This window comes from Athene cunicularia (genome assembly GCF_003259725.1).
Source record: "Athene cunicularia isolate RWA chromosome 4 unlocalized genomic scaffold, athCun1 chr4_part3, whole genome shotgun sequence".
Lineage (NCBI taxonomy): Eukaryota > Metazoa > Chordata > Aves > Strigiformes > Strigidae > Athene > Athene cunicularia.
Genome location: NW_020799100.1, coordinates 627015 through 644830, shown reverse-complemented (window position 1 = coordinate 644830; position 17816 = coordinate 627015). Strand labels below are relative to the sequence as shown.

Sequence of the window (17816 nt, the reverse complement as noted above, 5' to 3'; positions counted from 1 at the left end):
AAAAAAAAAAACAAAAAGAGGGTGAGCAGGCTGGAGTGCCCAAGCTCACAGTACAGCTGACCTCACACCTCAGTAACTGCTGCAGCTGTAGCAAACTACCCCCCCCTTGGCTGTGGGGATCAACCCTCCTCCTGGCCAGGCCTTTGCTGCCTCAGTGCAGAGGGCTGCTGCTGAGGGAATCTCATGGCATGAGCCTACCTACAGCACAATGTTCCTGACACTCGCTCTGCTCCAGGTCAAGCAACTGCCACACTCATTTCATGCAGGGGACATGTCAGTAGGAGAGCTACAGACCCCAAAGCCCATGGCTCCCCACCTACCCAGCCCTACTGCCCATCTCCATCTGAGATAGTGCTGAGATTGAATGGCAGTTCCTGAAGAAAAAAAAAACACAGAAATGTCCTTGCTGAAATACATCTTCCTGACACAGTTCACTAAGCATGCATGCAGGTGTGTTTCTGACAGGCTGCCATGCCAAGCTTCTGCCGCTATAAAATCATTTGGAGCATGTTGTCCACAAACCCAAGCAGATATGGTGCTTGCTCGAGCCCTGGATACCTGACCTATTGGTAACACAACCAAAAGCCTGACTTCAGGAGGGGAAAGGCCAGCCCAGCTGCAAAGCTGTTATGACCCAGGCCCTCGGATGGATTCCCAACAGCACTGGGCAAACAAGACAAGAATCGTGAGCACACGAGGAGCACAAGAGAAAGAAAAGTGTGGGGGAGTTATGGGGATATCAGGAGAGACGAGCAGGGTTGGAGGACAAAGGTGTTGATGGAGCTTGTTGGAGGTGCTGTGGAGAGCTCGTGTGTGGAAAAAGCAGTTCAGTGGAGCAGCAGTGAAGAGAAACGAGGGGCCTGGGGAAGAGCTGAGGCAGGGAAAACAGTGGCAACAGGAGGTGTTTGGCCCCACCATCACGATGAAAGAAGCAGCTTTGAGAACTGCTGTTCTAAGCCATCTAGGGATGCGCAGTACTGTTGTTATCACACAGTGATTTCAGTGGTGGTGTAACCCAGCGGCCTTCTTCCTCCCCGAGATCCTGCCGGGCACAGGAGGTCAACCGGGTGGCTCTGTGATCCAGCGGCACCATGTGCAGAGGGCCACGGGGAGCGAGATGCCGAGGTCCATTCGCCTGCTGTCATGGCAACCCAGCATCCCCATCGCAGGCCTTTCCTTGGGCAACCGGTGGGCAGGTCCAGTGGCCAGTCAGGAGGGACAAGCGGCAGGACAGGCAGGCAGCCCCTCAGCTGGGCAAGGAGTGCCACCGTGTGGGAGCAGCCCACATTGCTCCCTCGTGACATGGGCAGCAAGGGCTTCAGGAGGGCGTGGAGGAGAGAACTTGAAAATAAACAAACCAACCAATAAATCGTATCTCAACACACACACACAACCAAGTTAATGTGAGACACATCCGGAGAAATTATCTCAGCCAGGAACCTGTTTCCTTGCTGGAAGCCAAAAGGTATCTCTTTTCTTTTGGGTAAAAATGTCCTCTTGGGTAAGGATGTCTCCGTACAGAGCAATTCACAGCCAGACAGAGCTGAATGCTCCAGCCCTGGAGAGGCAACCACATCAGCTGCCATCCAGACTGACCACAGGACTGGAGAACTGTACATTTGGAGGTTAATTTTGCTGACAGGGTGTGAAGGTGTTAATACTGATACACAGAAACCAGGATTTAAAAAAAAAAAACAACAACTTGGCAAGGATTTCTGTTCCTCCCTCTGTTCCACACTGCTCCCCTTTGTTGTCTGGATACAGGAGGACGGAGCATTTGAGTTGTGCAGACCCCTCTCTCAAAAAGGGAGGGAAGAGAAGACTATCCAGGGCAGATCCACCAGCTCTGGCCAGGGCTTCTTCCAGAAAACTGCATCTCATCAAGACCTTCTACATGGCCTCAGTACAGACTCCAAACAAGGGACAGAAGACAGAACACGGTGTGGGGCAGTAGCCTGCAATCTACCACTTACCTTTCTGTTAAGGGTCTGGTTTTCCCCTGAGGTCTGTCTCCTCCCTGGACTGCAACCATCTTTTTGAGAAAAGGGGGAAATGCAGCAGACCCATAAACACCTTTTTCTTCAGCCTCCACCTTCACAGTACAGGTGAAACTGCTGGTCCAAGCAGGCCAGGGCACTGAAGCAGGTGATGATGTCTGAGGAAAAAGTGAGCGTTAAAAAGGGTGAATGACAGCCCTTGATATGTCAGTGGCAGCACAGGAAATGCAGCCTTAGCCAAGAGGAAAGAGGCACAGTAAGACAACCAAGTCTCTTCTGCACAGGTTCCACCTTCCAGGTATTAAATCATGACCCCCAGCAATAACTGTCCTTGGGGCTCAACCAGCAGAGATCAGCTCCCAGTCCCTCTAACACCCGTTTGGCTACAAGGGACATTTATCAGCATTAGAGACCCAACACAGTGCAGGGGATCCAGCAACAAGGTGACACAGTACAGGACAGACACAGTGTGGACAAAGCACCTTTCTCTAGGGCACCTTTGAAGCTGGACCAGTTATTTGGACTCATCTGGTGATTCCACCCCCTCCCAACAACAGGATCCTCGCTTACAACCCTGTCACCTCTACAGCAGGGTGCTGGATACCAGGGAAGCAGTGTCCTATGGCAACCGCAGCCCACAGTCACTCCTGCCCTCTCCCCCCACTGCAGGGATGACAGGGGCTGCCAACCAGTCAGCCCACAGCTCTGACCTCCTCACATCTTCTTCCTCTGGGCTGCTGCAGGAAACCTGGGCCTCCCTCAGCACCCCAAAGTGCATCTCTGTCTTCTCTATGCATCTGGTCTCTGTGGACTTTGCCAGCTTTGCTTTCAGCTTCTGCTGCACAGCTTGGCAGTAACATGTATTCCTTGCTGCAGGGCAAGCTTTCCATCTTCTGAGCTCAGAGCAGCACCAGTTAGCATTTCAAGAACTCTGTTTTCAGGTAACATTTCTCATGCTCAGTTTTCTCCTCCTGAAATGGGAGGAGGGTGCATGCACAGGAATTATATCAATCATCAAGACGGAAAGAGTTTTGCCAAGACTGAAGAAGTTAAAGGACAGCAGATCAAGGAAGAAGCCCACTATGTTCTTTATGGAGAAGTCACTCCTCAACCCACTTTGACCTGCTCTCTCCAAAACACCACAAACCAGCAGGAAAGCTCAGCCACAAATATGTTACCTTGTACTGCAGCACATCCCACTCCGCTGAAATAGCCTTCAATTCCACAAAGATATTCTCCACTGTTCTTCCCACATTCTCCCACTCCATTATATCCTCCTGCTCCTGTGTGTTAAAGACCTGCAACACATTTTCTCCTCTGTCTCCACTGCTGAGGCATGGGGCTTCTTCACCTTTGATGTGTCAAGTAGAATCACAGAATCATAAAATATCTCAAGTTGGAACAGACCCAAGAGGATCATCAAGTCCAACACCCTGCTTCTAGCAGGACTAGCTAAAGCTAAACCATATGACTAAGAGCATCATCCAGATGCTGCTTGAACTCTGACAGGCTTGGTGCCATGACCACTTTCCTTAGGGAGCCTGTTCCAGTGACCAACCACCCTCTCAGTAAGAAGCTTTTCCTAATGTCCAATATGAACTTCCCCTGATGCAGCTTCATTCCATTTACTCGTGTCCTACCACTGCATCCACTGGTCAACAGAGAGAGATCAGCAGCTCCCTCTCCACTGCCCACCTTGAGGAAGTTATAGACTGTGATGAGTGCACCCCTCAGCCTTCTCTTCTCCAAGCTGAACAAACCAAGTGACCTCAACCACACCTCCTAAGTCTTGCCCTGGAGGCCTTTCACCATTTTGGTCACCCTCCTCTGGACACACTCTTAATAGTTTGATGTCCTTATGTTAAGGTGCCCAAAACTGCACCCAGTACTTAAGGTGGGGCCACACCAGTGCAGCGTAGAGTAGGACAATCACCTCCCTTGGCCAGCTGGCCATGCTGTGCTTGATGCACCCCAGGACACTCTTGGCCCTTTTGGCTGCCAGGTTACAGTGTTGACTCATATTCAACTTGTCATCAACCCAAATCCACAGATCTCTTTCCACAGGGATGCTCTCCAGTCCCTTGACCCCCAGTTTATAGGTATAACCAGGATTACTCCTTCCCAGGTGCAAAATCCAACACTTGCTCTTGTTAAACCTCATATAGTTGGTGATTGACCAACTCTCTAGTCTATCTAGATCTCTCTGCAAGGCTTCTCTACCCACAAGGGGGTCCACAGCTCCTCCTAGTTTAGTATCATCAGCGAACTTACTTAATGTACATTCAATTCCTTTGTCCAGAACATCTATAAAAACATTAAAGAGCACTGGCACACCCTGGAGAACCCAACTGGTGACTGGCCAACAGCCTGATGGCTACACTGTGAGCCTGACCCATTAGCCAATTGTTCACCTGTTGTATTATGGACTTGTCTAGCTGTGTGCTGGACATTTTGTTCAGAAAGTTACTGTGAGAGACAGTATCAAAAGTTTTGCTAAAATCCAAAAAATCCCCACATCTACTGGCTTCTCTTGCTCAACTCAAGGGGTGATCTTGTCATAAAAGGAAATTAAGTTCTCTCGTGAACCTGTGCTGGCTACAGCCAATGACTGCATTATCTCTCAAGTGTTTTTTGGTAATTCCCAGAATAACAACTCTCCATAATTCTACCAGGCACTGAAGTGAGACTGACAGACGTGTAATTACCAGGGTCTTCCTTCTTACCTTTCTTGAAAATTGGGACATTTGCCAGCTTCCAGTCAATTGGGACCTCTCCAGACTCCCAAGACTATTGAAAAATAATGGAGAGAGGTCCCACAATGACAATGGCCAGCTCTTTCAGTACCCTGACATGAATCCCGTTGGGCCCCATAGACTTATGAGCATCCACCTGGAGCAGCAAATCTCAAACAAGTTCAGGTTTGGCTGCAAGTTTATCATCCCCCAGTTGTGGTCTTCCAACACAGGGCTCTTGGGGTCCCACAGCCCATCATCGGTGTCGAAGACAGAGGCAAAAGAAGGTATTAAATGTCTCCAATTTTTCTACGTCCCTATTTGTGAGGTGATGAACCAATGTTAGCTCTGATCCTCTTTTTGCTGTCAATGTATTATAAAAAGCCCTTTTTGTTGTCCTTCACAGTACAGGCCAGTTTGAACTCCAACCGAGCTTTGGCCACATGAATTTTCTCCCTACAATGGTGAGCACCATCTCTGTAGTCCTCCTGTGTCACCTGTCCTTACTTGCAATGTCCATACACTCTCCTTTTCCACCTAAGTTCTAGAAGATCCTTGCTCATCCAAGCCAGCCTTCTGCCCCACTTGCTTGACTTCTGACACTGGAATCGCCTGCTTCTGTGCTTTTAAGTGATGGCTCCTAAAAAGTGACCAGCATTCATGGACCACAACAGCTTCAAAAGCAGATTCCCATGGGACCTTACTAACTGGTCAGCATATTGGGCCTTCTGTTCCCCTCAGAAGAAAGTCTCCTATGACAATAAACTGTCTTTTTTACTTAATGGAAGTGGTTTTAATGTGGGGTGCAGGTTGACTTGACCTTGGCAACACCTCCAGCCTAGAAGGATCATTGTCCTCATTACTGTTTGGTTCCACTTGCAGAGCCTCATACCTATTACACAGGGGCACCTGGGAAGATGGGGTAGTCATGGAAGAGATGCACTTGCTCCCTTGGGCAGGAACTTGTTGCCACTTCCCCCTGTCCCTGAAGTCACTACATTCTGCCAGGTGGAGGGAGGATAGGGAATCCAGATTCCCAGAATCATCTCAGTTGGAAAAGCCCTTGAAGCTCCTCCAGCCCAACCATGACCCTCACCCTGACCATTCCCAACTCCCCCAGATCCCTCAGCGCTGGCTCAGCCTGACTCTTCAACCCCTCCAGGGATGGGGACTCCCCCCCTGCCCTGGGCAGCCCATTCCAACGCCCAACAGCCCCTTCTGCACAGAAATCCTTCCTCAGAGCCAGCCTGACCCTGACCTGGTGCAGCTTGAGGCCATAACCTCTTGTCCTGGTGCTGGGTGCTTGGCTCAAGAGACTCATCCCCCCTCTCTGCACCCTCCTTTCAGGGAGCTGTAGAGGGCCAGGAGGTCTCCCCTCAGCCTCCTCTTCTCCAGACTAAACCCCCCAGTTCCCTCAGCCGCTCCCCAGCAGACCTGTACTCCACACCCTGGCCCAGCTCCGTTGCCCTTCTCTGGACCCACTCGAATCATTCAATGGCCTTTTTGGGGTGAGGGGCCCAAAACTGTACCCACTCATCGAGGTGCAGCCTCACCAGTGCCGAGTACAGGGGTAAGATCCCTTCCCTGTCCCTGCAATCCCCTGTATTATGTGTCCTGTCCACCTGACAGGCCTGTCCCAGGGGAGGTAGGGTGCGATTCCAGCAATCTCTCTCTTTTGGACTCCCTGAGACTCCTGGACCTAATCATCTCCTCCCAGAGCTCTGCCGCTAAGCAGAAGAGTTCCTCTGGCAGGTGCAGCTCCCACACGTGTGCTCACTACTGCCGTAAGTGCGGGGCACATGCTGCAGCCCGGCATCTGGGAAGCAGCACATTGCCACCGGAGGAATATGGGAAGCTGCAGCCATCAGGGACAGAGCCTGCCCAGCAGAAACCACTGCTCCCTGATCCACCCAGCAGTTACAGCACCTTCCCATGTGCCCTGCTGCACACGGCTGATGCTCCCTTTTTATAGTTGTGGGGGCTCGGCCATGGCAGCTCTTGACACTATCCTGGTCTCGGCAGCTGCTCTTGCCCAAACTGCCAGATCCTGGTGGGTCTCTCCACCTCCCTGAGGTTTCCCCAGTTCAGGAAACCCCCTGATACACCACGCCAGAGCACTCCACTGCAGGCCATGCCAGCACCGGAGCTGCTCACCTCATCTCACCTTCAATCCAAAAGGGAAGAGCCAAACAGGAGCTTCACCATTTGTAGCAGCCTTCAAAACAGCAACTGCCACAAAGGGTCCCCGCTGCAATGTCACAGAGCTGCCCGGAGAACCCATCCTGGGCAGCCATGTCCAAAAGACACTTCTGAAAATTCAAAACATCAGAGTCTTTAATATAATTAGTTAACCTGAAAATGGGGAAAGAGACCACATGGGATTAGTGCTGCAACCTCAAGAGAGGAAGCATGCACTGTCTGTATCTTCTTTTAGCCAGGAGAGGCAGGAAGGAACACACTAGGGCTAGGCAGGACAGGGTAGTATTGAGCACAGGGACTGGAACTGTCCTGATCCCTATTACTGTTAAGTTTTAAGCACATCCAAGATGTACACAAATAAGAATCAAAGCCTCATTTTATATGATGCTCCAACATCTTTAAGCATTGTCATCTCTCTCGGCAGGAGGGAACATGAGTGAGACAGGGCTGAGAACCTGCCAAGCCTGCAGCAACAAGCATCAAGGCTTTGCTCCTGCAAACTTCTCCCTCCTGCCTCACTTGATGTTCCATGCTCTCCCCAGATGATGATGATGACAATCTCTTCTTCCTCCCTCCCTCCAAGCTCCCTAGACCAACAAAAGGGGAAAAAAAGAGCAAGTTTCTCCTTGATGTCTTACCAAGGGGTAAAGCATTCTTTCTCCTGGAGAACAACAGGACAAGAGAAAAACATCAGACATCTCCTGGATGCAGGAAACCCAACACCTCTCCCCCACGATTGTTCCAGGCAGCTGAGCTGCAAACTGGAACTGGATATACTCACTCCTTCCAGCATTTCTGTCTGCATTGGGCTCTCTTCTCCTCATCACCGTATTCCTGCTCCGTGGGTGTCAAACAGCTTCTGCAACAAGACCAGTCTGAGTGTGTGAAAGAACAGTTTGACTCCCTTCTCCCACCAAAAATTTCCACGGTTTGGACATCTATGCAGTGTCTCTCATCTTTCAGGATTTCAGATAATAAAAGATGCCAGCTTGATGCCAGTGCCAGCAATAGATGCCCAGAGGCTGGAGAGGGTTCAGCAGGAGAGCACCTGAAGAGCAGCAGAGAGGAATTCCAGTCAGAAAGTCAGCTTCACTGCAGGCCCAACTTAAATGCCTCTACGCAAATGCACATAGCATGGGGAATAAACAAGAGGAGCTAGAGATGTGCACACACCTGCAGGGCTACAATCTTATTGGCATCACGAGGATGTCATGGGATGGCTCCTTCATGGATTGCTGGAATGGAGGGTACAGGCTCTTTAGGAAGGACAGACAGGGGAGACAAGGGGGGGGTGTCACCCTCTATGTCAGTGCCAGCTGGAGTGCAGGGAGCTCTGCCTGGGGACAGGTGAGGAGACGAGCAAGAGCTGATGGGTCAGGATTAAAGGGAGGGCAGGGACAGGTGATGTTATAGTGGGGGTCTGCTTCAGGCCACCCAACCAGGAAGACCAAGCAGATGAGTCCCTCTATAGACAGATAGGAACAGCCTCACATTCACAAGCCCTGGTCATCATGGGGGACCTGGTATCTTTTGGAGGAAAAACACTGCAGTGCATAAGTGGTCCACAAGGTTCCTGGACTGTGTTAGTGATAAATTCCTTCTTCAAGTGATAGAGGAGCCAACAAGGAGAGGTGTACACTGGACCTTGTTCTCACCAAGAAGGAGGAGCTGGTGGGGAATATGAAGCTCAAGGGCAGCCTTGGCTGCAGTGACAATGAAATGGTGGAGTTCAAGACCCTTAAGGTAGCAAGGAGGTCTGTCCAGGGATGTCAAGAGCAACAAAAAAAAGCTTTTACACGTACATCGGTGATAAAAGGAAGACTAGAGAAAATGTGGGCCCTCTCTGGAAAGAAACAGGAGACCTGGTCATCCATGGCATGGAGAAGGCTGAGCAATCAATGACATTTTGCTTCAGTCTTCAGCAGCAAGTGCTACAGCCTCATCATCCAAGTCACATAAGGCAAAGGCAGGGACTGGGAGAATGAAGAACCACCCACTGCAAGAGAAGATCAGGTTCAAGACCATCTCAGGAACCTGAAGGTGCACAAAGCCTTGTGACGTGATGAGATGCGCCCACAGGTCCTGAGGGAACTGGCAGATGAAATGGCTCAGCCACTATCCATGATATTAGAGAAGCCGTGACAGTTCAGTGGTTGGAAAAGGGGAAACATAACCCCCATTCTTAAAAAGGGAAAAAAGGAAGACTCAGGGAACTACAGGCCAGTCAGTCTCACCTCTGTGCCTGGCAAGACCCTGCAGCAGATCCTCCTGGAAAATATGCTGGGGCACATGGAAAATAAGGTGACTGGTGACAGCCAACACGGCTTCACTAAGGGAAAATCGTGCCTGATTAATTTGGTGGACTTCTACAACGGGCTTACAGCATAAGGGAAGATCAGCTGATGTCATTTACCTGGACTTGTGCGAAGCATCTGACATGGTCCCACACGACATCCTTGTCTCTAAACTGGAGAGACGTGATTTGATGGATGGATCACTCAGTGGATAAGGAATTGGCTCAAAGAGTTGTGATCAACAGCTCCATGTCCAAGTAGAGAGCAGTGACAAGCAGCATCCTCAGGGGTGGGTGTTGGGACCAGTGCTGTTTAACTCTTTGTTGGTGACATGGACAGTGGGATCGAGGCACCCTCAGCCAGTGCACCAACGACACAGAGCTGTGTGGTGCAGTGACACACTGGAGGAAAGGGATGTGCCATCCAGAGGAACCTGGACAGGCCGGAGAGATGGGATGTGCAAACCTCAAAGAGTTCAAGAAGGCCAAGGGCAAGGTCCTGCACATGGGTCAGGCCAATCCCAAGCACAGATACAGGCTGGGCAAGGAGTGGATTGAGAGCAGCCCCACGGAGAGGGACTTGGGGATATTAGTGGATGGAAAACTGACTGTGAACCAGCAATGTGCACTCACAGCCCAGAAAGCCAACCATGTCCTGGGCTGCATCAGGAGAAGTGTGGCCAGCAGGTACAGGGAGGGGATTCTCCCCTTTGCTCCACTCTCTTGAAACCCCCCCTGCAGTGCTGGGTCCAGCTCTCGGGGCTCCAACATCAGAAGGACATGGACCTGCTTGAAGTGGGGCCAGAGGAGGCCACAAAGATGCTCGGGGGGCTGGAGCACCCCCCTGTGAGGACAGGCTGAGAGAGTTGGGGGGTTCAGCTGGAGAAGAGAAGGCTCCAGGGAGAGCTTACAGCGGTCTCACAGGACTGAAAGGGGCTACAGGAAAGTGAGGAGGGACCCTAGATCAGGGAGTGTAGGGATAGGATGATGGGTAACAGTTTTAAACTGGAAGAGGGGAGATTTAGATTAGTTATAAGGAAGAAATTCTTCCTTGTGAGGCCCTGACACAGGTTGCCCAGAGAAGCTGTGGCTGCCCCCTCCCTGGAAGGGTTCAAGGACAGGTTGGATGGGGCCTTGGGCAACCTGGGCTAGTGGAAGGTGTCCCTGCCCGGGGCAGGGGGGTTGGAACCAGATGATCTTTAAAGTCCCTTCCAACCCAAACCATTCTGTGATTCTGTGATTATGATTCTATGAAGATCAAGAGAACAGCTGAAGAATCAAACACTGTGCTTAAAGGGCTTAAGGGAGAAAAAGCCACTTGAATCCCAAAATAACAGATATGAAATGAAGTACAGACTGTGAGACAGAGTTCAGCACACCACACAGCCAGTCATTTCTGCTTCAGTTTTGAGTTGGCAGAGAAATGCATTATAACCCATGTGGGCAGCACAGACCACTAATGCCAGCTGCTTCAAAGGAAAGGAACTGTCATGGTCATGTGTTTCGCAGAAACAGTCTATAAGAAAAGTTCCCTCTATGTACCACTGTACATTCGCAATGAAGTCTTGAAGTACAAGATAAAAATCCTGCTTATACAGGTTTAAAACAGAAATGTAACTAATACTTTTCTGGCAGCCTCAAGTACTGCACAGGTGTTTTCACTGAACTGTCCAACACATTCTTAGGTCTCCGTCCTCAGACAACTTAGAAATTATCTGTACACCTAGGAAATCCTAATTACTACTTCCACAGCACCTTACCTTGCTTGTTCTGGTCTGCCACCACCTTGTTGATTGCTCAGTTGAACCAGGTCAGTCTGAAGGTACTCACGAATCCCACAGTCTGTTTGTCTGGCTTGACAATGAACTGTCTCCCATCTGTCATCTGTTCTGCCTCCTCTTCCAGATCACTGACTTTTAATGTATCAGAGCTTTAAATGGAGGCATTACTTTCCTCCTCTGTTGAAAAGTGGCTTTACTATCTAATTTCTAGGCTATAAAATAAAAACTCACTCCTCAGCCTCCAGAGCCAACTGGTTTCCTTAACAGTTTATCATGAAGGCTGTCTTTGTGGAATGCTGAGCTTCAACAGATAATGGCAATTCAGCCATATAAACTAGTTGCACCCTGGAATTTGTGGATCAGAGAAAAGGATTTTCCTGCAGTAACATCCAGACGGCTGGTCTCAGTCAATTCTTTCTGCTTAGCATTTAATCTAAGCATTCTTGGCAAGGAAGTAAAGCTTTTTTATTCTCCAACAGGTCAGAAGATCTCAACAAGAAACTGTATTTTCTTATTAGCAGTTTTGACATTTGACTGTAATTCAAGCAGCACATTTAACTAAAACCCATCCAATCCTTCAGAAGCATTATAATTTAAATGGCCAGATTCATCTAGATCAAAGGCTGTTATTTCAAAGGCATCAGGAAAAAAAGGGGTCACTGACCAAAGCAAGCATGTGCTGAAACATGTTCCTATTTTAACATCACCTGTTTTAATGAAGATCTGTATTCACAGGTATGTGGAAGGAACGCAGGAAGTCAGGCATTTGACAGAAACTGTTTGTATTTCAAGGATGTGAGATGGCATGGAATAAAGTAATCCAGGACTCAATTCATAAGTCTACCTGTATCTGGGGAGGCAATGGAGATGACAAAACCAGCTTTCTGGTAACAGTGTAGAGTCAGCCTGGTCAGGGATCTTTCCCCGCTTCAGAAACATTTCACATTGTACCTGCATCCAGTCTGGCCTCTCTGCAAAAAATAGTGCTCAGTCAGGTGTGGAGTAAACACCAGGAATGCCTGTTCAGAATGAGCACTGCCACCAGCCCCCAAAGCAATTCCAGCCCATGTGGCACAGGACATGGGATGGCCCAGTGCAGCCAACATGTCTCTGCTCTCCCAGGGACACCCTGCCCACAGTGTGGCATCCCTCCCAGAAACCACCAGCACAAACTCCACAGGTTCCAATCTCAGTTCCCTACAGGAAAGAGGACTCTGGTCACCCCTCAGCAGCCTCTGCTCCTCCTGGTGGCACATTCCCACCCCACCTTGGCCAAAGGAAACCCCCAAGCCTTTAACACTGGCAGAACAGTGGCAAGCTGGTTCCTACGCTGCATCCACATTTCCCAAGTTCATCTGTGCCATCCAATAGCTGTTGAGTTTCTGTCCCAACACAACAATCATCTGTCTGGAAGGAAGAACTCTGTAAGAAGCTGAGCAACTCCCACTGGCATAACAGGAAGCACAAGGAACAACCAGGGCAAACACAAACCCCTTCCCCAAGAATGTGACCTACACTTGTGATTGCTGTTTTTAGGTTGGCACCTTAGCAGCCCTTCTGTATCACCCAGCTCACAGCTGCAAAAAATGGGCCAATATCTTCATCACCTAAAAAAATCAGGGTACAGGTCCCTTTCCCCAAGTGCAGCCTTCCCCAAAGTGTGGAGTGCTGCACCCTAAGGAGAGCAGGGGCTAGTGCCTGCTTCTGCACCCCTTAACTGGAGGCTCCACATGAGCATCCATTTTTTTCTTTTGGCTTTATAGGTGTGTTCCTGGTTTGGGCAGCTCTGCTAATGTGTACATGAACACAGGTTTCATTTTATTTCAGAGAAGTCTCCTCAGGGATGGAGTCTTGTGAGGGAATGAGCTTGAGGAACACAGAGACTGTGTCCTTTCCTCAGCCCAAGGCTATATGTTTGCACCAGACTTTCAGGATAAAATTCTCCATGCTCTCTAGGGGCACTAGATAAGGAAAAAATGGCCCAATCTGAGGCTGTTTCACAATAAAAAGACCTAAGAACATGTACAGTGCTCAGAACAAAGGCTGTACCACATAAAAACCTTCTCCTAGCAGCAGCCTTGTGCACAGGTCTCTCTTATCAGTACTCTGCCTTCTTCAAAGTCCTCTGTTATGTGCTTGATTCAGGAAGTTGCATTGTTACACCGATCACACTTAGACCTCCCTGCACCAGGAGGAGCCAGAAATTAAGGGAAAGAACTGCCTTAGCCAATTCTGCTCAGAACAAAAAAAACCCCAAAACAACAACTAAGTAGTCATTTGGAGAGCAATGAGATCGCAAAGCCCTGATACAAAGGTTGATGGCAACACCATGGCCTGTGCATTGCATGCCAACAGCAATATGAGGTTCAGACACCCCGTCCATGAAAAGGTATTATGGGCATATAATACTGAATCTTTTTCTTCCAGAAAACAGAGCACAGACTGGCTACTAAGTGACCAAAATTATCTATGGCAAAGATGGTCACCCCCAAGGCATGCCATAGCTCTGAGATACTGCTGCAAGATAACACTAGAAGCAAATGCTGCAGCAATCACTTCCTAACAGAGTCCAGGCTGTCCTGCCAGAGCAGATCCCCTTCTGGAAATCACCTTGGTAGCACCTCCAGCCACAGCAGTATTAAAGAGTAGCTGGACATCTCTAGTTACCTAAAACCCTGACAGGCAGTCACTGTGCAGGTGCACACACTGATCTGATCCTAGGGACATGCCAGGTCTCCTTATTCAACTCTGGACACCATGCAATGTAGAAGCAAGGATCTAAAACAAGGTTGCTTTTTGCAAAGCCCCATTCTCCCCTCTCCCAGATAAGAGGTAAAAACAAGTCCAACTCCTCACCTTCCTTTGACATCCCACCTTCTCGTAGGATCTGATGAGTCAGTTGTTGTGGTACATCATGATCCCATAGTAGCTTTTCTTCTTGCAGGTGAATCCAAAAACGATCTTCACCCTTTTGCTCTGAGGAAAAATGTGTCAAGGAAGAAATAAACAAGCTCCAGAGGAGGATCGGGGGAGATGCCCGTTCCACAGGTTCCACAGGTAGGAGTGAAACATTCCACAGAGGCCGCAGCATCAAGTTGCCCAGGCTGCCTTCCTCAGCACAACACCTTCCCTCTTCAGCAGGGGAAAAGCGCTCAGCTCTGGCCTGCTAACAACAAACCTGTGCACGCAGCCAACAATCACAGATAAGAACACGCATAACTAACTGGAGGGCAGTTGGAAACAGCTGTACAGAGCGGAGCCAGTCTGTCACTGCCAAGTCAAAATATGCCTTGGTTATAACTTTAATAAAAACTCTGATACGTGTTTATATTACCCTGATAATGGAACAGGCAAGATCTGACCAAAGAAAAGTGCCTTGGAGTATATCACAAATGAGATAACTAATGACTTACAATTTTACTTGTGCTTAAAAGATAAATGACCAACATTTACAAAACGAAATCAAGCACATCCAGTCGGGGCTGAAGAAATCTTAACAACTAACAATGACACTACGGTACATCAAAGAGTGAGCTCTCCTTCAGCATACTCCAGTTTCACAAATTCAGTTCTAGACAGACCACTATTAGATGGTGAACTGTGAGGTTTGGGTTAAAATATTGCATTAACCACTTTTTGTCTGAATATATTTTAATTTGCTTACTTCTTAAGAGTCAGAGCTCATGAATTTGCAATTTGCATGGTCATCACATGCCTGCCAATGCAATGCTACTTTATCTGTACACCGAAGGTGCTGAACTCCAGATCTCAAGGATCTGTTATTTTATGTACACCAGCTATGCAAAGCCAAAGACCCTTTGAAAGCAAGTGGAAAACCAGTATGGCTTGGGCACTACCAGTACAGGTTTCTAACCTTCTGCATTTCTGCAAATCATCTCAAAACACAGTGGCTGTGTAATCTCTGGAGAGAGCATTAGCACACACATATGGAGCTACAAAACAGGAAAGCAGCTTTGTTGGTTCTCCAATTTCTCACTAAGTATGTAGGTGCAGAGATTAAGTAACACCTCTTCATCTTTGGTCAATCTTTTCATATTAGCATAAGCACAGAAATTCGTGACACAAAATGGCCTTTAAAGCATGTAGCAGGAGAGAGGATAAAAGATGCTCAGGTGTAGTTCAAAACAGCTTAAGCAAAGTTCTCTCTGGGAGAGATTTGAAGGGTAGATTGTTCTTTGCACTTGGCTCTACTTGGGGATACTGATTTCTGTTCTGTGGACACTGGTCTCTAAAAACATATAAGCAGGTAAGCCAAAAAAGTCATCTCACTCCCAGAAGAGCTGCAGTGGCCTAAGAGTGGGTGTAGGGAATGAGAATTAACATGCGACAAGAACTCAAATGACCAGCTTCTAGTCAGACAGGAAAAGTCAGCAACCAGCTGCTGCTGAACAGGTCAGAGGGGAAGAAAGGCTTTCCTGGTCTCATTATACATCTTGATAAAGTGTTTTTCCACTGAATTGAATAATGCTGTCATTTAAAACACATTTCAGTGGATATTTTCCCATGCAAAACTGATCAGTCAGCAAAAGACTCAAGCCTTTCTCCACCTACACAGCACATCAGCCCTAGGGTATGTCGGGAACTGGTTCACGTCCGAGGTGAGCCATAAGCCCTATGATGAGCTCCAGCAGAAGCAGCTCTGAGGACTCCCTTCTAAGCTTCCCATCAGGATGTGGCTTCTCAAAGGTGACCAGAAGACAGGGAGGAGAAGACAGTTCAGACTCTCTATTCATTTAAATCTTGAGTTTCTCTGTGCATCAGATCAGACAGGCCTGAGCCCAGCTGTGAAGTTGGTCTGGAACTCCCCAGAGTGCTGAGGCTGTTGTAAGCACAGCGCCAAGAGGTGGCAGGAAGGATACAATGAATCTTGGCTTGCAAAAATCATATTCAACAGTGGCCAGACTCTTGGTGATCAGATGAGTGTTCACCTTCTTCTGCAGGACAATCTGCATGCAAGGCTTCAGGTACAAGACACTGTAGTGTGCTTGGGAGAGGGGACAGCACAGCAGAACAGGCAGGAGAATTCTAGTTGCATGGAGTCTTTTCCAGGTGAAGCCAAAATCTAGTTCGGATTTAATGTTTTTCATCGTCTGCGAGTCATGCACAGAACAAAGCCAGGGAAGAACCATCCTGCTCCCTTTCAGATCCTGCCAACTTACCCATAATGAATACTCCATTTCTGGGCCAGGAAACTCTGGAACCATCTTCTCAGAGTGCAGAACTTTTCTGCTGGGAATGTCCCCATGGTCTGCAAGGAATTCTGCTATCCAAGTATCATGCTTGTGTGTATCAAAATCCAGCTCCAGCTTCCCATCTTTATTTCTGAAAAACACCAAACACAAAAATAAAGACAGTCTCCTCCAATCATCAGCACCCTGGTCTGCTCTTCTGTATCAGGATCCCAAGGGAACTTCCTGAGGTGCAGATAAAACAGCGTATTTCACACACTCCATGGATCTCATTAGTCAGTCATTTAATTAGAAGCATTTCTGTGCAGAACACCAAAGTAGCAGAACACTTCAGAACAGTCTTGATAACGCAGAAATATGGAAGTTCCATTGCACAGACGGGAAAAGGAAGTAAATGTATTAATTGGTTTCCTCTGAAAAAAAAAAAGCATGCCTGTGACAGGCAGAACTAGACCCATCTCTCCTAACATCCAGCATGGCACCCCAAGCTCTCCTTCATAAAGAGGGAGGAAGCAGAAATCCCTGTATTTGTTCCTTCGATGGCCAGGGTGGATGACAACAGGCTTAGACCACCCATGTCAGGCACTGTCCTAAAGCCGTCTCTGCTTTTTAGCCCTTCCTCATCCTCAGGGCACCACTGCCTCACCACACACCCCAGCCCCGAGAATGTTCCAGGGAAGAATGCATGTGCCCTTCTTGCCTGGAATGTCATCAAACTGTGCCAGTAGCTGGTGTTGAGGAGGTATGGTCCAGGATGGCATCCAGGCTAGGCACAGAGTCTTCAGTAGCAATCATTTTCTCTAGAAGCCACAGAGTCAAGGAAAACACAGCTGCCCAGTCCGCCTACCTCTGCTTTTGCCACAGGGGAACAAAAAAAAATCCAGGTGCAAAGATCTGGCCACAGGCCTGACACTCCAAAGAGGTATGACACAGGAGAAACTACAGGAGGATGAGCTTGGAGAAAGACTGAGCCAGGACAAACAAGACAGTAGGATGTTTTGACAAAAAACACTTAAAAGTATCGAGCTGAGTGGGGGGCAGCAGTGTCACGCAGCTGATAATGTACAAGCAGTGCCAGGGAGCTGCATATTCTCAGCTCCCTTTGGCATGAAGGAAGCACAGGCTGGAAGGCAGCACCAAAGGCCATTACAGATGCAGAAAAAAAGCAGAGAGTGTAGTGAAACAAAGAAATTAACAGTCAGAATCCAACATAACTGTTAAGCAGTTATTCTTTATCAACAGTGCTGGTGTCGCCCAGGGGATTCTCCACCATAAGGGATCCCAAGAATTAGTAAGGGACATCAGTTTACACACACACAAATCATACATATTCATTAGATTATCTGGAAAGGGGTGTCTTATGATAATGAGTTCCCAGAATTCATTTACATAGTCCCGGCATGCATAGTAAAATAGGATGAGGGTCCTCGGTGGTCGAGGGAAGAAGTAAGCAGTCGTCTTCACAGTGTTCACTAGTTGACCCTCTTTCCAGAGCGTGTGCTGTGCAGTAAAGTCCAGGTGCCTCCCTCCTGAATCAGCAGAATCATCCTCCTTAAACAGGGTCTCTGTATCTCTTTGTTTAAACCCCCTCTTATTTTAGTTTT

General features: G+C 48.4%; 1 protein-coding gene and 1 long non-coding RNA gene across 3 annotated transcripts; both read right to left on the bottom strand.

Annotated features, from left to right (window-relative positions):
• Positions 1-400: 400 nt before the first annotated feature.
• Positions 401-2907, bottom strand: LOC113480018. The gene is made up of 3 exons (XM_026848543.1): positions 2708-2907; positions 1974-2155; positions 401-1341 (listed from the first exon to the last, which is right to left on the bottom strand). Exons 1-3 carry the CDS (start codon positions 2885-2887, stop codon positions 987-989), a joined length of 717 nt encoding a protein of 238 aa, XP_026704344.1. The 5' UTR covers positions 2888-2907; the 3' UTR covers positions 401-986.
• A 9456-nt stretch (positions 2908-12363) lies between these two features.
• On the bottom strand, positions 12364-16346 carry LOC113480023. 2 transcript variants are annotated; one of them, XR_003398416.1, is made up of 4 exons: positions 16183-16346; positions 15883-16085; positions 13859-13978; positions 12364-12409 (listed from the first exon to the last, which is right to left on the bottom strand). It is a non-coding gene; the product is annotated as an uncharacterized LOC113480023 (long non-coding RNA). The 2 variants fall into 2 exon arrangements; XR_003398417.1 differs by having other exon boundaries at positions 13877-13978.
• Positions 16347-17816: the final 1470 nt, after the last annotated feature.